This window comes from Epargyreus clarus, unplaced genomic scaffold (genome assembly GCF_041222505.1).
Source record: "Epargyreus clarus isolate Ecla_fem2 unplaced genomic scaffold, WU_Ecla_fem_2.2 ptg000012l, whole genome shotgun sequence".
NCBI lineage: Eukaryota > Metazoa > Arthropoda > Insecta > Lepidoptera > Hesperiidae > Epargyreus > Epargyreus clarus.
In genome coordinates, this window is record NW_027332220.1 from 6,355,930 (window position 1) to 6,380,897 (window position 24,968).

General features: G+C 33.8%; 2 protein-coding genes across 4 annotated transcripts in view; both read left to right on the top strand.

Moving 5' to 3' along the window:
• Positions 1-18,835, top strand: part of Rilpl (Rab interacting lysosomal protein like) — a 42,032-nt gene extending 23,197 nt beyond the window's left edge. The window contains exons 4-9 of one of the 3 annotated variants that reach the window (XM_073078261.1): positions 8,917-8,991; positions 9,398-9,496; positions 12,959-13,140; positions 14,060-14,188; positions 17,359-17,452; positions 18,570-18,708. In XM_073078261.1, coding sequence (XP_072934362.1) covers positions 8,917-8,991; positions 9,398-9,496; positions 12,959-13,140; positions 14,060-14,188; positions 17,359-17,437 — 564 coding nt within the window. In that variant the 3' untranslated portion in view covers positions 17,438-17,452; positions 18,570-18,708. Of the gene's footprint in view, positions 1-8,916; positions 8,992-9,397; positions 9,497-12,958; positions 13,141-14,059; positions 14,189-16,576; positions 17,121-17,358; positions 17,453-18,569 lie in introns of those variants that run through there. The other 2 variants (XM_073078260.1, XM_073078262.1) reach the window with 2 other exon arrangements.
• Positions 18,836-18,883: 48 nt separating this feature from the next.
• Positions 18,884-20,966, top strand: LOC140746211 (uncharacterized). The gene has a single exon (XM_073078259.1). The coding sequence runs from the start codon at positions 19,022-19,024 to the stop codon at positions 20,441-20,443; it is 1,422 nt and encodes a 473-aa protein (XP_072934360.1). The 5' UTR covers positions 18,884-19,021; the 3' UTR covers positions 20,444-20,966.
• Positions 20,967-24,968: the final 4,002 nt, after the last annotated feature.

Below are 24,968 nucleotides of genomic sequence, written 5' to 3' on the forward strand. Positions count from 1 at the left end.
GACGAACACAGGGCAAATTCTTTAAAAAAATCTTTACATAACATGATATTTGTATTATTAGAAAGGCACCTAAATATGTATTCCAAAAAGTTTCTTATTTACGAATGTTAAAAATAAACAATCATTATTTATACTATAAGCTATGATGTAACAATAACAACTGCGCCACGACCAAAAAACCACGTGATTATCATCTCATTATTATTATCAACAAAGTAAATAATATCTTTGTTCGATTTGCAACGTGTATTTACCGATAGCGATACATTATGTATATGTACCGTAATCTACTATTTATACATGAGGAGATAAGGACGAATCTTGATTGATTCAAGTTTTATACGTTAAGATCCACTATTTATCATTTATTTTGTCGCACCTTTTTAATTATAATTACGTATGTTTAAATACTGATGCATTCGATGACTAGGTAAAATTATAAAAAACAAAAAATAACAAAAGAATTAAAAATAATTAATTGAAAAGGAAAGTTATATTGCCTACATCGTTCCCTCAATTTAGATAAATCTAAAGCCACTGCGTATGTTAAAATCCGTGGAGCTGTTTGGGCTAAAAGACATGCCAAAGAATAAGATATTCTTACATACAGCCTAAATATGCTCGAAAAACATTACCCTCCTCAATCGGAAAACCTACTCTTTTATAAACCTCCTTTTATATTACATTTCATCTAGTGAAATATACGGGAATTACACGAGAATGAATCTTGCATTGCAATTCGGTACTTTTTTAAGTTTTTGCGCATAACTCAGTTTAACGATTTCTTGCATTACGTCATTGTAATTATAAGGTACGTAGTATGTATGGTCAAACGTGCATGATAAACGCACGATGTATGCATAATTCATGCAAATTTGATTGCGCATTGTGACGTTAGATGGATTTATAATATTGCGTCTTTTTTGTTACAGTAGTCTTTGGAAATTGTATAAAGATATGGGTGAGTGGGTAGTGGCCAGATAGGTGGTGGATAGTGGTAGGTAGGTAGTAGATAGTGGTAGGTAAAGTTTGCATAGTAGTGGTAACACTGCTGTTAAATGACAGAAATAACTCGTGGAATCTGAGGTGTCGTCAAAAGGTGGTGGAACCTTTTGTGGCCTCGGGAGTCGAACCATGAAAGGTTGCACCAACCATTTGTGTTTCTTCATTTGGTATTAAATACGAGTAAATAGAGTATATACTACAATAGGAATTTTACACTCCAATTCGATAGAAAAGTGTTCGTATTTGTGAAAAATTCACCCACGTGTTAAAATTTAATATTGCTTCCCCTCTTCACGTCTATTCGAATGTAATAAAATTATCAAGTTTCAAAAATGCCCACCATAGTTTTCTAGATCAGAGAATAATATCTAAAATTTCTTGTCTAAACTATTTTAATATCTTTATTTTATATGAAATAAAGAAAACGTGCATTTGAGATGAAAATTGAGCAGAATTGACAAGTGTTGTAGGTTGCCGTAGGCAATGGATATTTACTCAAATCATAGCGAATACTGATCACATTTCAGCAAGAAAACTTAAAAACAAAATTTGTAAGACATATGTACATTACGCATGGGGATATGCCCATTATTAATTATCAATCCATGCAATACTTGCCTTTCCTGTAGGCAGACATTGTCAAATATCGATCTGTGGTAAGCAGAACATTGGATAGATAGTAAGTACACTTAGGCAAAACATATTATTGGCGGGCCTTCGACAAATATACTCATATGCTCTCAAAGACAATGGAACCTAGTAACATCTTTATTTCTTACTAATATTTAAAATAACTTGAACTAATTAAACTAAGTATTGACATATATCATGTACATAACGACAAATTACGAGTACATTTAAGTTGAAGTGACGTGACCCGTGAAATATAGCATATCGGGTAGTTCATGCGAAATTAATTCGCAAATGGTCTGGATAACGTGGTAATATGATATTTGCGTTTTCCGCATGACAGTACATCATATGGCATGAAGTGATATACAGCAATGTAGACGAATTGAATTAACATACGAAATATCATGCGGCTAAGTGCAACCATAACGAAGTTATGATAGGGGGGAAACACGCTGGAAACCTTTTGTATAGTATACGGTATTGTAGGCAATGCCGAAATTTGGTAACGTACTTCGTGCTTATTTATTAGGGTGGTAGAATTTTTAGTGTTTTAACTAAGGACAAACCACTATCGCCTCTATTTCTGTCCTGTAATTGTGTCAAGCGTCAGTGTGGTTAGAAGTAAACACTAAAGGCTGAATTTCCCGAAAAGTAATATCTAATGGGAAGATAATGTATGTTCCTTATGTATGTGGAGGTTTTTGGATGTGGCACTGTGTAGTGTGTACGGCGTATCGTATAAGCGGCTAAGTATGATTTTTTAAAATCTTATTTTGACTGCTATTTCTTACTTTAGTTTTTCATAGGTATACCTACGTAATAGCGTTAAAATATATCGTGGACAACAGGTCAAATACTATTAAGTTTGTTGAAGGCGAGCAGTCTCTATCGAAAAATAAAATAACAGAATTTAGTTACGTAAGTTTTTTAACTTTCAAAACCGAGTGTTTTTTGGCAATTCTGCTTTTTTATGTTATATACATAAATATTCGCGATTAGTCTTAACACGATACTCTCTCCAACTTAAAACGAACGCGATCTAAAGATGTTCTTAATTATGTAATAAGTCATCCAATTACCATTCTTCTTTGTGAGTGTTACACGACTGCCGGTTAATTAATGGACGTGAACGGTGTAATTAACTCTTTAATGTAACGAAAATAACTTTTAAGGCGTGGTAGCAGTATCTATAATGGTAAAAGTTTATAAAATAACATTAAATTTGCCTTTTGTAGTATGTTCTGAAAATGTAGAGGGCTGATAAATAAGCGTGCTTAATAAAAATAAGCTTTGAGCTTCCGCCATTTGCATTTTGGCGATTGTATCGACGCTCTTAAAAAAAGTTTTCAAAGGTATGTGAAGTCTACCAATTCGTACTTGGCTAGCGCGGTGGACTATGGCCTAATCCTTCTCATTCTGAGAAGAGACCCGTGCCGAGTAATGGGTTGATGATGATGATGATGATGATCGATGCGCTACCACTTATGACGCAGATGGTCCGAAGATTTCAGAAGATTATAGACTTATTTTTAGTATACATCGTTTGTGATAGATTGCTGGTGTCGTAGATGAAATAAAATTTGCTAGAGGTGTCATATAATTTTTTTTTTTGAATGTTCTTTTAGTTCTACGGTGACTAATAAAGTAGGTATGCGTGTGTATTTACAAAAAATGTTTATAATGCATATCTTTATATCAACTTCCGGCAATTGTATGAGATAATTTATTATGTTAAGATCTTATAAGGTCCACTGATCTCTAAATATGAATGCAGAAACATGTCCATTTAACTTCTTTCTGTGAATGTTTAATTACCGTGATGAAGTGTTTTCAAGAAATCTTAGAAATCAATAAAATCTATATATCTCATGCTGTCTCGATTAATTATATCTCCAGTGATAACTGTCGCCTATGGGAATATCTGTGATTAATCCCAAAGCGGATTAGTTACTTGAGGTGGGACACAGATCACCTGCCATTGTTTTTTATAATTAATACCTGTCTCAGCAGAAATTGGTACTTGTGTACTGTTAAATGGTTTTTTTCTAATACTAAATGTATTTATTTCACCAAAACTGCTACTCAAAATTTACTTAAAAAATTGAGGTTTACATTTTTTTCGTCAGTCATAGCTGTTTGTAGTATTCGTATATATTCGTTTTAACAATTTTAAAAAGTAGATCTTATATGAACGAAAAAGTTTGCCAAAATTCATGTTCGCAATTAGCGCGGCGGTGCAAGTATCGATTCGAGTGGTGTATTACACCAAAGGCCGTATTTCCGAAGTGCTCGCTACCCGCATAACGAGCCCGGTTCAAGTGTAATGAAATGCAGTTGAACTGTAGTGGAGCTCTATTTTTAGTACGTCGATACATAACTCGCGGGTTTTTTAGTCGTAATCTCTATATAAGAATTTGGCGTTTATATGTTTGTGACCGCGAAACTTGGAAAGTAGTGGATGGGTTGATTTGAAATTTTTGCACAACGTTGTATTTCTATATAAGAGTGATTTTACATGTATTTTTTAATTTTTACTGGAAACGGAAACTGAAAATTACCTGATAATGAATAACAGACATGACCAGAAGCGCGGTTGAATTTAGGATTATATATTTAAGTCTGTATAATTTATCAATAAAGGTTGTATTTCAAGATAGTGAAATTTTTACATGCCTCGCTTGTTTTCTGTTGTATGTTTCAAAGAGAAAGATACAAAATCTGCCATTTTGAATGAATCATCAATGACCATTTAATGACCTATTGCTGAGCATAATTGTCCTCACAGAGCGAGTACGGTGAAGGGCCATAGTCCACCGCGCTGGCCAAGTGTGAATCGGTAGACTTCACACACCTATCTGATGTTTATAACAACTCTCAGGCGTTTAGATTTCCTCACGATGTTTTCCTTCACCGCTTAGGCAAGCGATGATTAATTTCTAATACGCACGCCGAGTTTCTCAGTAGGCTAGTACTGATATTGGATTAAATTCTTTATTGAAATGTAAATGTATATACTGTGGAATACTTATAGGTATCATCTCTATCTTATAAAACAGTATTATCTTTAACATTGGAAATATCCATTGTTTTCGTTTTTTATCACAATTTACAAATCAGATAAAGATTTATTTTGCGATTTATTGAGGACATACTTTTATGTTCTTGTTTTATCTGAACGTGATTTTTAGTGCCAATATAGGCATTAAAATGTCATTGGTTGTATAGATTTTGCGTTTTATTTCTTTGAGTAATATTGGTAAAATAGGAATCCTCTTAGCGCGTTGTTCTATTGAGCTCCGCTCAAGTGAGCGTGAACCTCAGTCTGGTATGCACGACGATATGCGACCACATATACCTACCGCCGACCTTCCCGGGGTCGCTGGCAGGGCAGTTCGAGCTCTTGCCGCCCGCAGCCACGGATGCCTCCTTTTAGTCGCCGCTTACGACAGGCAGGATACACCGTAGTCCTTGCTAATCCGGGAAATACAGGGGCGTCATACTTATATTTATTACTACGAACTCTGAATATTGTATAACATCTGGTATTAGTCACTAAATCTTATCTAACTACTTTTGTCACATTACTAATTTAAGGTGACTTTACTAATTTCATATCAGAGTTTTTCCTCTTTCGTAATCCAGTAGATAATTGAAAGAGTACGGCAGTAATACAATAACAATAAATACCTTTTGTGTAAGTGCGCTCAATTTAATCGCACTTTGTTCAGTCAATGATCATTTATTTATGAAGAAAATAAGTAAAAATTAAAGCAATCCACTGGACAGAGTAACGTGCTGTAACCAGAGCGAGACATTTTACTATTCACTGTCACCGGTAATCGAACCTGCGACCTTCGTTTGTGCAATGCCAATCATTGATGCAATATCTTCCAATCTCACGTCTTGATTCCAATTTATCTGCGTACGGCCTTGGGATGAAAGGAAAAAGTATTTTTAGTTTTTGTAGTATGTTTAAATATAAATGGCTAATTGCAAAGCTGCCAATACGGTTCTGGACCAATAAATTTTATTTTTTTTGTATTTTTTAAATTGGTAACATATAAGTACATGCATTGTGAAAGTGTCTACCTATTGCGGTTCAATAGATAAACCAAAAAAATACCGGTTTCTTGTATGGCGGCTCTTTACTTGTTACTTTATTTATAGTGTTTGGTGTCATAGAGGCCATATAAATACACACCCTGTAAATATTTTAAGTGTCCTACAGTACACGAAATATAGCCTTGTGACAAACGGACTTAGTAATGTCCGGCTTAGTAATGTCCCGTTATTACTATTTGGTTAGAAACCGTAAAAATGAACGCGCGCGACGACGCACTTAAGTAATTAGTTGATTGAAAATAAATGAAAATAGCACTGTAAGCACTCGTCATGAGTAATAATTGGTAGAGAATTTTCTAATCTTATATTCTCCATATTAATTAGTAATGTATAGTCCGCACCAAACTGCTAGTCCGCTTTGAAGTTGTTGTGAGCAAGTGTAGTACAATTCCTATGGCGACGCGATTCATTCCTATATTCAGAGCGGACTAGCAGTTTGGTGCGGACTATACGTACTTTACCTAATTATACATACACCCGTTTGAGTAAGTACTAAAACTAAACGTAAAACTGATCGTAAGTATTATATTACTAGTTATGAGACATTTTCAATTACGTTACAGAAATAGACTACCGCCCATGGATATCTGTAATCAACTCCAGATAGGATTAGATACCGGAGGTCAGCCACAGATGCGCCGCTACCCCTGAGGACTAAGTTGGAACGGTTCAGAAAAGTATGTCTCTCTTACCACACCCTTCAAACCAGAACACAGCAGCGCTTAACACTGCTGTTATAAGGCAGAAATAGGTGTGGCGGTGGTGCCTCCGGAGTCGAACAACAACGGATTCTACCACCTTAAAATTCTTATTAAGTGCAATTCAATTCTTATTATTTTTTTATAAGATTGGAGTAGTAAACGTACTTGACATGGACCTGATGGTAAATTGTCCCTGTCGTCTAAGGTCATCAGTGACTAACCCCATAAGGAACAGGTCCTGATCGATCACTGATGCAATGCCACTCTGGACTAAAATCGCCGCCTCATATACCTATATGTAAGTCAGTCCCATGTCCTTCAATCGAAACGCAGAATTGCTGAACGCTAAAATGAGTGTGGTTTATCTCCCCGGTAGAACTTGCTGATCTATCTGACAGTGCCGATTCTTACTAGGCCTGCTTACCTTATTATATTGGTAATAAAAATCCGGATAAAATAGGCAGATATAATATGTTATTACCTAAAAATGCCCAACCATGTAAATAAAGTTATTTTCTTTTTAAGATCAGCTCTTATTAAATTTGACTAGGATTGTGAGTGTGTGATAAGTGATTAGGTTAAACACCGCAGATTTTAGTATAAAAACATACATACTGTCTGTCATATAAAGAGATAAGTAAGTAGCTGGAAATTATGAAAACATCAATTTTAAATTTTCTTGAAATTTTCAACGTAGCCGAGGCAACATAGTTGACGTTTCAAGTTGATTCTAAACAATATGAGAAAACTTTCAAGATCAGCACACATACTCCTGAGTCTTGTCAAGTGCATCTAACTCCAGACTCGAGTATTTCTCAAACATTCATTTATAGCTTCAACGATGCCCGTATCTATCAAATCAGTAATCTGATTGATTGGCAAAATTTAAACTTTTTATCATACTTGGATTAAAATAATCTTAATGAGACTTTTAAATAATGTATCGTTCGGTTTTTCCGATAAAAATGTATTAATAAGCTATTTCAAATATTAATTTACTTTATTCTAGCCGCGTATAAGTATGGAGATCACGTGACGTTAATTGTAATGCACTTTGATTGTACGAGATGGTCGAAGTAATGTTAACAGTGAAAGTCACCCTAAGATAAAGAATTTAATAAGCGAACACACTAAAGCATTAATTTATTTTCACGTAAATATGTTTAGGGTATATGTTCCAGGCAGGTTTAGTACAAACCTGCCTGGAACTATGATTAAAGAAAAGGCTAGATTTAAATTAAATATAGATAAAAATGAAACTCCATTTCGTTATGAAGAGATCCCACTGAGCCGTGAACATTTTTTATCTATTTTATAATAATTTTATTCTCACATTTTACCGCTGAAAAATGTAACCTTAAATGGAATCTCGATTGAAATCTCCATTAACCTGTTTTTTTAATAGGGTCAATAGTACGATGACACTCGAGTCCCCGCTGAAAGTTTTATCATGCAATCACGCCGCTTTGCGCTGAAATTATACCGCGGTTTCCCACTTAAGGCTTTCAGCTTTGCTTTTTCACAAAGTTCTAGAGTTTCGAGTGGTCCGACCTTACGTTGTAGAATTTTTGCGTTTTTATATTTTTGCAAAGTGACCAGTAATTTTGTTATTAAATTTTAACTCATTGTGAGTTATTCTTGTTTAAGGTTTGTACGGTTTTTTTTAATTTTTATGTGGAAACTCAACATTGTGATTACAACGGTTAGTGTGTTTTGTCGAAATGTCGAGTGGTTTTGTTAAATATTTCAATTATTTTTTTAGTATGTCGGTTATAGATTTTTTTTATAAAAGAATCTTGAATATTTTTATACTAAAAAGTTGTCATCATTTTCTGTAACGTTATTTATTTTACCTGTATTCTAAATGGATTTAAAGTAAAGATAGATCGGTTGAAGACTACGAACCATGCGGATATAAGTCGTAGGCAAAATATAGTACCTATGTGTTTGTAATTTAAATAATAGATTTGAGACGATATGGACTCTTCCTATTTTACGATCTTAACAGTAATTTAGTACATACATTGTTTTACTAGTGTTGTAGGTATGTTTACATATAAATTGCAAAAAAACACGGAAATCACTTATCACGGCATTGACAATATCTAATCAGATGTTTATGCACAAAATGTATTTCACGTCTACGTATCTCGACCGGACTCAGCCACTACAGACTATCAATCATGGCCCAGATACGATCTATATTGCATTCTGTCAAATATCTAGATTTAGTGTGTCGTATATTTTTATCTTGGTCTATTTATGTTTGTAGTGTGATTTGAGTGAAATATAGGAATAAAAAATAAATAATTGATTTTATTTACGAGGACAAGTTAACGTGCTGTATTAGTTAAGACACAGAAAATCAAAATATACAATTCAAAAGTATATAAAAGAAATGTAAAGTACTGTGAATCAGTGTTGTGTTAAAATGGCAATTTTGGATACGTTGCAGTTATCGAATCAAGTGGAGAAGTTGGCGCAGGTCAGCCGCGATCTCCGACGGAAGAATAAGCAGCTACAGAATCAGGTGAGGATTTGTGTATGAAAACTTTTGAAACCGCTGTCAATTTTTTTTTTTTCAAAATATGTAAGTTTCAGTTTTAATTAATATGATTGTTAATAAAAATGTAATTAAGTTGAATTATATAGTATTGGTACATTACTTTATCAGCCTGTTTAGTTATATTTGTGGGATGGAGCCCCTAGCCATTTTCAAAGTAGTTATTGCTGTCTTTTTTTTAGTTCATATTACAAAACAAATAAGACTTTCTTACTACAGAATTTGGATCAGTGAGCACATTTGGAGTTTAAATACTTTGTATGTATTCTTTGTTTGGTAAGAGTTTTTACATATACTACTTCGTAAAGGATATAAAAATAAAAACGTAATATAAAATTATCACATCAAATGTAATTAATAATTTCCATTTCAGATGCGCTTAGTGTGCGAGGAGCGCACAGAGCTGACCGCGATAGTGCAGTCCCAACAGAGGGACATCGCCGCCCTACAGCAGTCGGATGCACAAAACAAGGTTAGCATACCTTCTCTAGTTTTTTTTTTAATTTTGAGGCAGACTAGTAACCTGATGAATACGGATGTCATTGTTGCCTATTAACATTTAGAGTAGTGGGGTTGCCAATGCATCGCCGGTTTTTAAGAAGTTATTTTTGAACTTTTTCTAAACAAACCCGTGTCATGGTGTTCAGGTAATACATCGAGAAGAATTCCTTATACACTCTGCAAGAAAGCCATACAAATAATCCATTGTTACTCAAACTCATATATTATTATTTAACAATAACAAATCCGAAGTTGATCATAAATGCATTATTTTACCATGCGGACTAAGTTAGAACACCTTATGAAATAACATTCACAAGACAACACTGACAACAGCGTCTCACTTCTATTATAAGAAGAAGGTGTGGCAAAGTTATTTTACTTGTATAAATATTCATTATACTCTGTCTAGCATCGTTGTTACGTGTTTTTGCTATGACGCGTTTCCATATTAATACGCTACTCTCTACATACGTCTAAATCCGTTACAATGTTTAACGTTAGTGATATGCGGTTGGTAATGTGAGTACATAATGTTCGTATGTGTGCGTGTATACACACGAGTTATCAGCTAAAAACTGTAAACATTTTGCTCATGTTTACGAGTATGTCTCATTAAATTTGTACAATAACATTCTCTGTGCCCCTCTTTGCATACATTAACTTATGCATAATAAAGTTTTCGTTACAGTTCCTACGACGCTATGCTATGGAAATTAGTTTTAGTGATGGACTGTAATTTTTATATCGAATGACGTCACTTATATAATTGTAGTATTTAAATATGAATCTATCTGAATAGATATTAAAATAATTACAACGCTTTGATATTATATTAAATTAAAATTAATACACAGATAAGAGTAAACGTTTTGAATAACAAAAATAAAATTATTTTTTGTATCGATTTTTGTGGCAACATTCAGTACCTTGCAATATCTTATGTATTCATGGTCCCCTAAAATGCTTCCTCCATTTTATTTTCAAATCACGTACGCGTATTGATATAAGTCGCCTTTCAACCATACGTCTAGACATTTGATTAAATACCGGATAGCCATAAGCCTACCACATACTCGTATATCACTTTAATAGTTAGCTCACTCTCCGAAGTCGAGCGATCCTGAATTTCGAAATAACATGTAAATATCCAAGTTCTCGTATACTCGGATATTTCCGGAAAATAAACAGGCGATTCAGCTGTTTATATCGCGCTTAACATTTTATTTGCTTGAGGCAGACAGCGACCTTACAGTGAAGAAAAGCTTATGAAAAGCCTTTTACCGTGTAAAGGTTAAGCAAACGTTTGCGGTTTCGTAATATAAATATATTCATGTTTGCTTTTTGTTACGTTATTTAATAAATGTGTTACGTTTTTAGGTTTATAAAAAAGGATTCTAAATCTAAATTTGGATAGCAAAGGAAAATGTTTTGCCTAATAAAGATCGAAATTGAGACAATTTTTGCCTACTAGTCATTGCCAATTTTAGGGCTTGGAAAGTCACGATAGTTTAATTATGAGTATTGTAAAGAGCGTAAGTCTTACTCTCTGTTTTTATTCGAATATATTTTGTGAATGGATTAAATAATGGCGAATGTATTAGAAGGAAGTAATATGGCGGAAATATCAAATGTGGTGAACAAATCCCTTCACACATAACATTTCCGCCCTAACTATCGCCGGATTGCGGTTGCAAGTTTAATTAATATGTGTTATATTTCAACGGTTCGACGTGACGGACGTAATGGGTAGGAATAATGCTTTATGATTGTGACTGATGTATCATGTCATACTATAATTTGTTACTTATTGTCAGTTCTCTTAACTACTTTTTAGGGTTTTGTTCCTAAAGTGTAAAAACAGAACCCTATTACAAAGCCCCCGCTGTCTGTCCGTCTGTCACAGGGCTTTATCTCTTGAACCTTAATAGATAGACCCTTGAAAAGTTGACAGATACAAGTAAAGGTACAATATTTATAACGGTGGAAGCAATAACAACAAGTAAAAAAGGGTGAAAATAAACGGGGGTCGAAATTCGAGAAACCGCTATTTTTCGAAGATTTTCGGTTACCTATTGAACTGTACTAGGTAGACAATTTAACATTTCACGATACATTTAGTTCTATTTGGTTATGCAGAAACCTAGTGGTGCGAGCTCAATTCGCACTTGGCCTATTATTAAGCAAATATATTTCATTCTTATTATATGTATAGACTTGTATCAAAATTGTGTAATGAATAATGACCCCCGTAGAGACATGTCGTCGAGACGGCGGCGAATTCGTCACTAGTGACGTCATCAGTTTATTGAGCGACATTCTGCCGTCAAATTGTTTTCCACCTACGGTTAGTTATCACTCGTCGTCACTCCATAGGCTTCTATAATCAATTTCTTGTAAAATTTGACCTATGTGCCTTAAACATTATATTGTGCATACAAGGAACCCTATAAAACTAATATGTATGCACAAGTTCTTAAAACACACAAGGAGGAACAACGTGAGAACCTAAAAAATACAAACTGATGAAGATATAAATATCCAGTTTCAAGATTATTTAGAATGTACCGTATTCATAGGAATAATTTATAAGGCAGCTTCCTATCCGCTATTCGGGTATCTCTAGTGAATATTGGACGAGGTTTATTTACGATAACGCCATTGCACTGACTTTAAAGGAAAACTATAAATAAATCTTTCAAAGTCTCTATTTGGGGTTTTATTTCGGGCAAACTGAAACTGACAATGACATAGAATGGAATCTTTCCATTTGTTTAATGTTTTGATCAAAGAGACTGAATAAAAGCTTACTATCTAAATTCTAAACACCTTAGTCGTTCTGGTTTTCTTCTATTTTACGATAGTTGGACGTTTTGTTGCAAAAACAATTTGCTAATTAAACTTACTCTTCAATATACATTTTGAGTATATGGGCGTTTTAGTACTTGGTGTTTTGGTTAATAAGGCTAAATATATGTATGGGGCTATACATATATTTAGCCTTATTAACTAAATAGCCTTATAAACCATATAGATCGGACATTGTACTTCACTCGATCCTTATGCCTGGAGCATATTCCAATTAGCTCCAATATCGGTAGAATCGGTGCAACCTGTTGGTTTGCGGGAATGTTATTAAACTGCACATAAGGCTTGCAATGATTTTTAACATCTGTCATCAAATAATAACCGTGGCTTAATGAAGCACGGAAGATTTTGTTGTAATACCAGTAATACTTTACATATTTACATGTTAGGCAAAGAAATATTCCTCCTATACCTCCTATACTATTTTACTTATGCTATGCTCTTATAATATGCTCACTTTAAAACGTGACTTAATAAAGTTTATAACATCGATATTTTTGTGTTAAATGGATACGAATACAAAAATTTGTTCAACATCGAATAATCATAATCACAACAATTCCAGAAGTGCACAGCATGCGGCGCGGCGACGCCCGACGGCGCGGAGGACGAGGACCAGTCGTCGAAGCCGACGTTCAGCGTGCGGGAGCTGCGCGCCATCCTGCACGAGAGGAACGAGCTCAAGCTCAAGCTGAACAAGGCTGAAGAGCAGCTGCAGGCGCTTCAGATTGAGCCGCAGCCGGATAGGTAAGATGTTGTGATGAGCATATGTTTTATATGAGGAATTTTCTCTCATAGCCCACCTTGGGTGCGATGGGTTGCGATTCCCATTGTAAAAAACACTTAAATACACAAAGATAATTTTGGTTGTAGAACAAAAAGTTATAGTACCAAACTTGTATGTAATTCAATTTACTATCATAATTGTTCTTGAAAAGTTTCTATGCCATGAATGGTTCGCCTGATAGAGCGTGAAAACCCTTTTTCAAGATTGCGGCCGAGGTAGTTACAACCACATAATTTAGGATTTTGGTATACCCTTGACATCCAAATAATAAAATTGTGTCCTCTTTTGCACAATCAGGACCAAAATTTGTAACATCTCATTATATTGTAACATATATTATATACAGGGTGAATTCCTTTATCATATATCATTACTTCCCAGAATTTGATCTTTATAAGCGACACTATCCGATGATGGAATAATACAGGGTGTGTTATTTTTTCAAAATAAACTCGTTTGATTCCCGGCTAGGGAAACAGATATGTCAAAAAACTAATGGCGCAGTTTTAGTTTTTAATTAAAATCGGCCTTGTAACTTCTTTCAGCATTTTTCGCTAATCCTTATAGATTCGGATTTGGCCCTGAAGGCGCATTTAAAAGATTCTCTTTGTATACAGGTTGAATTATTCAAACGAGTTCACCTAGCGGATAATGATAAACTTAAGGAATCTTCTTATTTTTAACATATTTGTGTATACTTTCAACATATTCACGCCTGGTATAGTCCGCATAAAACTTCTAGTCCGCTTTGAATATAGAAATGAATCGCGTCGCCATAGCAAATTGTATGACTACACTTGCTCGCAGCAACTCCGTTTGGCACGGACTATGACCATATAAGTGAATGAGTAAAGTCATAAAAATGATAAATGTCCACAGTACGAGTTCGGATACGTCACCATCGATGAGCACGGCGGCGGCGGAGGAGGACGAGGCGCCGGTGCAGGGCCCGCTGCCCGCGGAGCCGGACGACGCGCCCTGGAAACGTAACAGCGGCATTAGGAAGTTGTGAGTGTTTCACCCGTTATGTTGTTTTACTTTTTTTTTTAAGTTCAGGTACACAGTTTTTCTTTTTTTTAACATGGTTTGGGTGTACGGTGAGAATGGTTTGGTAAATGGGAATTAAAATATTTGTTTTATAATACAGTTTGGGTATATGATAGAAATGTGTTATAATAAGTGGGTTTTGCTTATTTTTTAACACGAAGGCGTACGACTTATTAATGTTTAGATTAAAGAATAAAAATCAACGAACCGTTAGAGAGAATTAAAAATGGACGAAATTGCATTTATTACGGGGTTTTACAGTAATGTAAAGTGTTATTATTTCTGTAGTTTTTCTTTTTTTTTAATAGACAGTAAGTACGTATAAAATGTGATTTGATTAAGATTTCTCAACGACGTGTTGCACCAGAATCTCCACAATTCAAATGAATAATTATAATTCAAATAAATAAAAATCTTATTCATCTACCAAAGTAATGCGAACATGGTCTATTGCCTGCTCGAAATTATTCTGTAACTAATTATGGGGATATTTAAATTCAAAACTTTTGTACATATAATACAATGATATCATTACTAGAGCATGATTCTTGTTCATACACATTTAACTAACACTATTGCCACGCATGGATTAACATATTTGGGATTTGTTTTGGGTAACGGGTTTCTAATTTTGGGTTTTGAGATATGTACGAACTAATACATAATCTTTATTCACATTTATTTTCTTAATAGGGTTCTGCATAAAAAAAATTTGGATGGAAGTTTATGCTTTAAGTGCAACTGTAATTATTATTAACAATCGAATAAAATAGTTAATGTTATATTTGATTAAAATAAGTTATCGCAATTACTTCCCATGAGTTAAATATTTATAAGATTTGAAATCACCGTTTGCCTGAAATTCTGAAAATTCTGGCGTAACTATATCAAAATATTAAAAAACATACATTACTAATAGGCTATTGATAGTCCGGTTGTATTATTTTTATGTCATGCAACAATGTTGACTGTAAATTTACTCAGAAATATAGTATTTGTATAACATACGTTCAATCTATAATAGACATTATGTTCTTTTCACTGTTACCAGGATACCAGTGTAAGTTGCATGGTAACTTTGGGGCTTGTTTTATAATTAAAAGCCCAGTAAAAGTTGCATGGTTGAAATTATAGCAGCGTTAGATACTGTAAAGTGCGAAAAAAAAACAAAGTATTTCGATTTTATTCTATTATCATATTTATTACACCTACATGCCGTAGATTTCCAAATTTTTACCAAAGAATCATAATATATTTTGAAATTTTATAATTATTCTTTTAATAAAAATATACGAAAGTAGCAATTATTTAAATTCGTTGAAAATTTCACTTTTAATGTATAAAACTCCAAAAAAGAATGCTGTTTAAATATATTTATAAACATACTTAAAATATTACAAAGTGTATTTTAAAATAACAAATAATTAATCTAACACTCATGCAATATCTTTTATCTTTTTATGATTCGGTGTTGGCCACACGCTTCAGACTTTTATAGCACATAATTGTATTAAAATATACAGAGTGTTCCATTACTATGTCGGGAATAAGAAAAATATTCAATTATTCTATACTCGACGTATATAAATAAAATTGATTTTATTTATTGTATTTGTATTTGCGAGAGTGAGAACACTATAAAATCGAGGTTAGCCGAACTTAACCGATCATTTCATTCTTAATCCCGACGGATATTACAGGGTACACTGTATTATAGTAACTAACATATTGAATTTAAGATGTTTTCAGCGAAAAAGGTAACATTACATTTTGTTCAATTACTTTATCACTTATATGTACATACTTATTTAACAACAAATTGGATGACACAAAACTTCTCGTAAACGTAAGTTTTACTTTTTATAAGTAGTGATAATTATTTTTAACAGTTGGTTATTTCGTTATTAGAAAAATATTAATTTTATTCGAAAAATGTACATGTTACACGTATAAATAAATTCAATACAATTATGACTTTGTTATAAGTAAATAAATATAAATGTTTTGCCTTCCAATAAAACCAAATTATTTATAGTTTTAGTTGATTCTTGATAAAATTGTAACATGGCATCACATGGTGTTTTATTTATAAACAGTAATCATATTTTGAATATGCGCAGATTCTAAGAGAAATTTTGTGTCAATTTTTTTTCCACGACATGTCTGATACACAAAAGCTTTGAATTGGTTCTGGTACATTTTTCTCATTTTATTTATATATACATAATAATAATCGTTATTATTATTTTGGGTAGCATTATGCGCATGAGTTGGTCATTATTTTTTCTATCGAAACTTTGGCTTACTGTGTTGTTCAAAATTGTTTTGTTTTTGTGGTTATCTTTTTAGGTGTGTGATAGTATAAATTAAGTGGAAAATGAGACCAGGGCCGAAAGAAATCTCGCAATGAAACACGAAACAAACGAACACTAAGCACGAAGCACTGAGCATGGAAATGTGGATACGTAACACTATTTGACGCTTAATCGCTTCTCAGGCAACTCCCATCCTTTGTATGTTTTGTTTTTTATTTAATTTTCTTGTTCATTTAATACAAAATCGCCAGATTTAATCTTAATTCCATTTTTCAATTATTAATATTTTTGAACATCATGTATAAACACAAGACCATACATTTAATCTAAATGTCGTGTTGTAAACTGATTAACACTGGTCATTTCCATTGTAATATATTTTCTCTATTTTGTAAAATTATTTTATTAATCTTAGTGACTTTTTAAACCAGTACACCTAATACTATAATATCTGTGATTTTTACCAGTTGAAAGTGTACTGAGTGACTTTATATTTTTTTGTTTCAATCAAAATATACCCAAAATACTTTTTGACATTTTTATTTTCTCTGTTTCTTTTGAAAATAAACGTCACTAGTTCAAAGTGTGTGGCTTTTATTTTGTGTATGTAAGAGTAATATTTTTCTCCCAAATGTGACCGTGTGGTTTGGGTTATTAGAGATACTAGCACAAAATTATGTCTTGCCCAAATCCGCAAACTCACTCAAAACCCAGCTCACTCAAAAGAGGTTTAGGTTAGGATAGGTTGGATTTTATGTTGTGTTTGTGTTATGTTTTATCCCGTATTCCCATTGATGCGATGGAGTGTGTGGTTAGGTTTCGGCTGGCGCTGACGTCACGCGTGGAGGGGCGCCGCTCGCCGCCGCCGCGGATATCTTTCGGCCCTTGGTACTAAGTGGGACGGAGTCAGGTATTGCCGTGTGGATGATGGTCGATATAACGCTAACGTTATGAATAACCTATTATATAAATTTAAATATAGTCGACGATAACGCGTTTTTAAGCTGCTTGGAGAGTAACTGTTTTGTATGCAAATGACTTTTTATATAAACAATGTTACGTTAGGTTTCATCTAATATTATTGAGTGGGGTCTATAGTATGATATGTAATAGATACATCATTGACTTAGCTTGTAAGACGTTAAATAATGTTCTTAGGTTTTCAAGTTAAGACAGTTAGTTCCTCCCAAACTTTAGCTAGCTTATAAATGGATATAATGGACATTTTAAGATCACGTGTTACCTAGTTTCTAGTATAGCTATTTAAATATTAGTTATAAAATAGCTATTTATATAATAGGTTATAATAGTTTTCTTCATTAATAAAATTGGAGAGTGTTGCGTTATGACGACTTTGTGTGGGTTACGAGTGTACACGAACCTTACAAGGCTTTGTGAGTGATGCTTTGCTGACTTACAACTGTGTAATCGTATTTACTAGCGATCATTATTTATAAATAAAAAAGTTCAATAAATAATTTATTAAAAATATACTTAAGACTTATTTAGTTCGATTAGTTTGATATGAGAAAATTGAGGAAAATACTGATTTATTATACGCTTGCAAAAACGGTTACAAGTTTTTAATCATGTAAACGCTTACGTGCATATTATTTATTGGCCTTTCATATTTTTTATATTTGATTATGAAAAAAGAACTGAAAATTTTATTTTTTTCAAATAACGTCTTACCTATATTTTTGTACCGCTTGCTTTCTTACACTGAACGAATAATAATTAAGCAAACAGTATTATGCTTAACTAAATGGCACATAATCTAAAACTCTAATACACACGGATAATGTAGTCACAAATGTACACATACAAAATAAACGTTACCATGAAGACTTAATTTGGTCGCCATTTGTTTGAATCCTATTTTTCAGCAAAAGGTATATAAAACATCAATTACAGTTTTTTTACGTTTTAACAGACAACGCATTGTTACTCTATTATTTTATTACTAATTATATTTTCATACAATACTTACATGGACCCAATCACTGAACACATTATCGGTTCCACAGTTTTCGCAAGCTCTTTGCGGAGTCTGATAACACCATGGGCGCTTTCCCCCGGCGCTCGCTATCCTCGCTCGCCAGCAAGATGGCCGCTCCCGGTGGCGCCCCCTCCGCTCCCGCGTAGGCACTCCGACCCGACCGCCACCACCAACACCAACCCCCAGAAGAAGTTCAGACGCTACTCGGACATAAGGAACCCCAAGCCCGAAATAGACCTCCGACAGGAACTACTCAAGCTCGACCTCAATAACAGAGAAGTCAACCGCTGGCTAGGCACCCAGTTCGAAGAAAAGGACGAGGATGTCCGCTCGGTCGACTCCGAGGAAATTGACTTCAGATTCAACCACGATATACCGCTGCAGAGGTCCATATCGCTCGACCGTGGTATTGAGATTTTCAACTACCTCCAAACGTTGAGCTCGGAGGAGTCTGAGAGTGTTACCGCATCGTCCTGGACCATGCATTCTGAAGAACGACAGAACAGATTGATAGAAATGAATAGGAGTTTCGAAGATATCCCTGCTTCTCCTTATAAAGTGAAAAGCAGACGTGCATCTTTGGCCGTTCACAATGAAACGTACGCACAAAGTTTGGCATTGTTCGTTCTGAAAGAAAGTTACAAGGGCATGGATGATATAAGCAGCGGTAATCCTGCGCCCCAGATAAAGAAGTTGCAAAAAACGTTTTCTTTTAAGAATTTCGATGACGTTAGAGAATCTGGGAAGAGCTCAGCTGAAGATCTTCGGGAATATGGAGACACCGATGAATTCCAAATTAAAATGCCAGTGATTAGGAAGTACATGTCGTCAGAAGACAATAGCGAAAACGAACTAATGTCGCCCCTAAAAAATAGGCTTAAAACCACATTTACATTCACAACTTACGATGATGTTAGAGATTCTGATAGAAGTTCCATGGAGAATTTAGATGAAATGGGGAATTCTTATGAACGCAGAATGCCAATGCGTAGAAGAAGAGTGGGTATAAATAGCGGGAATTTATTAAGTCCATTGAGGAAGCGTACTTTTTCATTTAAAAGTAACGATGATGTTAGGGAGCTCGATAAAAGTTCGGTTGAGAATTTGGATGATACAGGTTCTGATACACCTAACCTTAAAAATAATGTGCCAATAACAAAAACTATATCTTTTGAAGATCAAAGAGATAGGCCTGATGATAGGAAGGTAGAAACCAAGGGTCCACGTCAAAGGAGAGTCGGTGTAATCGCATCTCCGCCTCTCCAGAACTTGCTAGAAATCCGGGAGGAGAGCAGTAAGAAACCGGATCTAAGGAAGGAGATTTTGATAAGGCAAAATTTGTCGCATTTTAAAAGTTGCGAGGAATTAATCACGCGGAAAAAAGGTAAAGTGCCACGTTCTGGATCAGTAGAAACCGTACTAGAGCCGATTCCTTCAACCTCGGGTATTATAAAGAAAGGAAAAGATCAAAGTAGCAACATATCCAGTAATATTCGTAAACTGAAAAGGAACTTTAAGGAAGGTACAGCTCGAACTTTTACTGAAACTAAGGAACGTGTTTTGCCTACAATAGTCATCTCCGACGCAGACAGCCCGGTAGTCGAGAGTATAATCGTCAAAGATGAAAACATAACTCCCACAAATGCTTCCAATATAGTAAATCTAAGTAGTACTTGTGACTGTCGAATTTGTAGTGAAGATGAAATTGAAGATGGTATGTCTTTCTTACGTAGGAATTTGAAAAATCTGTTTATTAAAATTGTCTCCTGTAGGGATTATGGTAGGAAGTTGACGTACTGGGATGAGAATAATAATTTGGATGAAAACGAAATGTACAATTGCGTAATGCACGTCTTAAAGTTGATGTTCGGTCTTTGGTTGAGGCATTTAGATCATAATTGACTAAATAAACGTTGGAAATGTAAAATTAAGTTTATGTGATAGTTGTAAGACATGATTCTTTTATAAAGATTGTGGGATATTATTTCACGGTACAATGTTATGGGTTCTTCTGCAATACTCACCTACCATTTTCATCAAATTACTCCCGAGATATCACTACCTTTTCCTCTGTTTTTTTCTTATCAAGATTCGCTTAGCAGGCGTTAATGCTAAATGTTATGTTTGTTAAATATAATTACTAATTTATTATTATTCTGTCAATTTTTATACATCATTTTATTGACATTAAACACTTGAAACACTGTATTATGTATAATTTTATTGTTTTCTTTCTACAGCTATCCGCCTTTATGTAAAGATGCGTTGCCAATTGTCAATATTAGTTATAACACGACAGTTTTAGTATATAGACATGACTGACACGTTATACGGCTGTGTATTTATGAAATTTTGATGTATATATTGTGTATGTTATCATGGCATTATGAATATTATGTATCTGAATAAACCTCTGCGTAAATTATTCTGTATTTTCGTTTAAACCTTGTTATATTTATATTGTTTGAAGAACCGGTGTGTTTGAATGTGTAAGTATGACACAACAAATGCAAGCATTGCAAAAATGTCGTTAATACTATATGATGTAATTGTTTACACAGTTCTCATGGAATTCGCCTTTCATCCGCGTAACCTCTCGTATGTAAATTTTGATGAACCCGCGATTTCATACCTAATTTCATAACATGACGTTGCGTTTTTGGGCCAATCAATATTCGGTGTTTCGTGTTTTTAGAATGTAGTAGGTCAAACTTTACGCAGAGGTATATTCTAGTACATTATCAGAAGATGGGTGAAAAAGTCAATTGTTTACAATCTGACCGCTGTATGGGATGACTTGGATTCACCACTTTTAAGATTGATCACTCACTTAAAAAATATTTATATAAGAACGCTAGGATTACTACCATCACACGCCTATTACATTCAATTTACCCAAAGATATTAATGCCGAATGTCAATTTGTGCCTACAAGAAATGGTAAGTTTCGATCTAGAAAAAAATTGGGTAAATTGATCTAATAATAGGTAAATAATGAAGATTGAAAATACCAGGCAATGCTAAGAGAAATTTATAATTTTGAATAATACCAGTGGTCGTACGGTGGTCGTAATATTTTGTGGTCGAAAAGTGGTGGCTAAGTCAACCCAAGGTCATGCTTAGGTCAACGAAATGAAGCATATCGTTCGAAAGAGCTGTTTTGTGGTAATGGGAATAGAAAATATAAGTGTCAAAATAATCACACGCATCCAGTGAAATATACATAAGCAGTCAATTTAATACATGGCTTCGATATGGCCTAATTTGAGTGGTTTTTGCTTTTTATCATTCTAGGGGTCAAACGTGAGTTATGTCATACGTTTAAGGGTGGAAGATGGTCAAATGAGGTCATTTGGTAATAAGTGACGTCATATTACATTTTAAAGTAATTTAAAAAAAACGTGCAGCTAAGGGAAATATCCATTGAAAATCTTATTTAAAAATATTTAATAGTAATGTCGTAATGCATATGTTACAAAAAATGGTGGTGGTAGAAATGGAGGGGAGGGGGGCAATCTTCCTGTGACGTAATTCATGGTGACTCCTTAACAGATTGGTTCCACAGCCATAAATGTTATTTAATGTATTTTAAGTTACCAAATATTTCAATTAAGTAATAATTCGTTAATAATATGTAATGTTTGTATAAATATTAATTGTATTTATTATGCTTTCAAACAGTTTTAGTATTCGACAATAATGTAAATGGTTTTTGATACATTATTCTGGACTTAGAATCGACGACAGTAACAGTTGGATCAATAGTAAAAACTAGTATCACATAAGATCAAAGATATTATATTTGTTTAGATAAATATGACGCTGAATATATCACACGCTATTCCATGTTTACTCTAAGGGCACAGGGCGCCAATGCCCAGGGCCCCCGATAAAAAGGAGCCCTTTAAAGTCCCACCCTAGGGCCCCGAATTTTCGTTTGCCCAGGAGCCTCGGCAAACCTTAACAAAGCCCTGATAACATGCTATAAATGAAAAAATAAAAAGGATTTTACCCTTTTTGGAAACCGTGCTACTTCTAGACATATATAATATCTTTGGATGAAACTAATATTAATATGGTAAGTCGTAGCTATTTTCTAATATGTATTAAATATGATCAAGTACCTAAATAGAATTTGTAAAGAACATGACATTGTTTTGACCCTTCATTGCTGAAGTATTTATCTATAAATGTATGATTATATTTATTCTAAAATATATTGCACTTTTCCATCTGGTTCATTCTGTGTTTATTTTTGCTTTCATGTAGGAAACGCCAAATAAATTATTTAGTGCGTACAACAGTAGAAGATTCTCAGTTTGGTCGTATTTTTAACCGACTTCAAAAAAGGAGGAGGTTTCTCAATTCGACCGTATATATATTTTTTTTTAATTCTTTCATATCGTTATAATGTTTTATTGTTGTATTTATTACATTTGCATTTTAATTTATATATCTTGTTCCACCTAAAATTTTGAAAAAGATAGAAGATAAAAGTAGCCAGTGGTTGAAACATGTCATGTTTTAAGATCAAATTGATTTAAACTCTCCAATAGAATAGCATAGGAAAGACTTTCTTGTTAATCATTCAATCGTTATTACAACGTGCCTGAACATTCAATGGTCTGTTGTCACTTAAAAACTGATGCAATGTTGTAGTTGTATGGTATGCATAAATAAATATATACTATGTTAAGATATGTTATCCGTGGGCTTATTTCGCCCGATAGTTTAAGGTTTAGTACACGGGCGGTTGGGAAACGCGTTTAAATAACCGCTTAAAGTCGCCAAAACAGCTACTGTTATAATTAACTGTACATCGTGTCAATAATATTCTTAGTTCGATTCTGTTAAAGATAAAGCGACGACAATTTTGTTATAGCACGATAGCAAATGTCGCGTAACATGAATTAAAATTCACTTTGTTATATAAACACTGTCACTTTGGTTGGGTCTCCTCGTGTAGGTAAATTACAATAAACGATAATTACAAACAAGAAGTGTCTACGGATTTGCCAAATATAGATTAACTATCCAATCGTCAACTGCACAATGAATTCCTACCAAAATGCCTATAGTATCATAAAAGCAATCGTTGCATAGCACATACGTTACTTCTAAGGACGTCTTTTAAACGCCGATTATTTAACCGCCCGTGTGTGCATATTCGTATAAGGTATTATCTATTCCGACAGGCTGTTTTTGTAATTGTGTGTTGTTGGCTCTTTGTGGCGAAGACTATGGAAGAAATTTAAGTAACTAAGTTTAATCAATATATTGTATAAATTCACTAAAGATCAGATACACTTTTGAGAACGGCACTTAGGTAAAGTAATATTGATGATACATACTATGGTGTTAATGGCTTAGTTTTAAAGGATCACGTTTCGACCATGACAATCATGAAATATGGCTACTTAGAATCCGTCTGCTATGAAAGTAAAAGCTTATAACTAGATTGTTGATAGCCGAAGCTCATTTCTACTAATATGATGCGTTTCAAATAATATAACACCTTTTCACTAATGGCTAATAAATCAGTTTTTAGAGGATCGTGTGTAGTAGAATAAGTTCTCGGCTAATTCTTATTTTAACAGTACGTAATAATGTACTATGAAGTTTCCTATGTTTATTTTCGATCCCGTCCACAAGTAACCACAATTTAATGGTCGCGATATGGTCGGCGTAGTTCCTTGACTAAGCCTTTGTTAATAATGCTAGTCACAGTAGTACTGGGTACTAGATTAAGATATGCTGGTAATAACTGATGGGATATTTGTAATCAGCAGTCTCATTGAAGAAATACATTCTTATTGTCGCATTTGAAGGGTTAAAACATTCCAAACTTGCGTACTATTTTATATTTTTTTAATAAAATATATACGGATTAGAATTTTTTCAACGATTTTTTCCTACTTCGTAATTTTATGTTTCATTTATATGATAAATATGTTTGTGTTTTAAGAAATTCTTACGGAATACGCATAATTATGTGTTGAACGTCAACGAATATTCCATCATTTATTACGGCGAAAATTTAAATAAATACTTTTGGGTTTTCGGGGAACACTGTGAACACATTAATTTAAAAGTTTTATTTCTAATAACATCTTATATTCATAATGTTTTATGTTAATCACGTAGAATGTTAATGTTATAGATGATACTAATTGCAAAATTTATAAGTTGACGGTGTCAAAATAATTATAAATATGTTTATATAACGGCGTTTTATTTCCTAACCCTCGTCTCCTTTGCTCAATCTGTGGTATTGGTACTAAGTTAAAGTTGAAGGTGTAACCTGGATCCATAATGTATCAATTTTGCAAACAAGAAATTGTTCAATTCGTTTTGCTATTCTCATCTTTTGTTGCAAAGGAGACGTTTATTATGTTAATTGATTTACGAAATTATACTGTTGTCACTG

Excerpts from the sequence above, each read along its gene's own strand:
- LOC140746211 (XM_073078259.1), top strand. The coding sequence starts at position 19,022 with ATGCATTCTGAAGAACGACAGAACAGATTGATAGAAATGAATAGGAGT.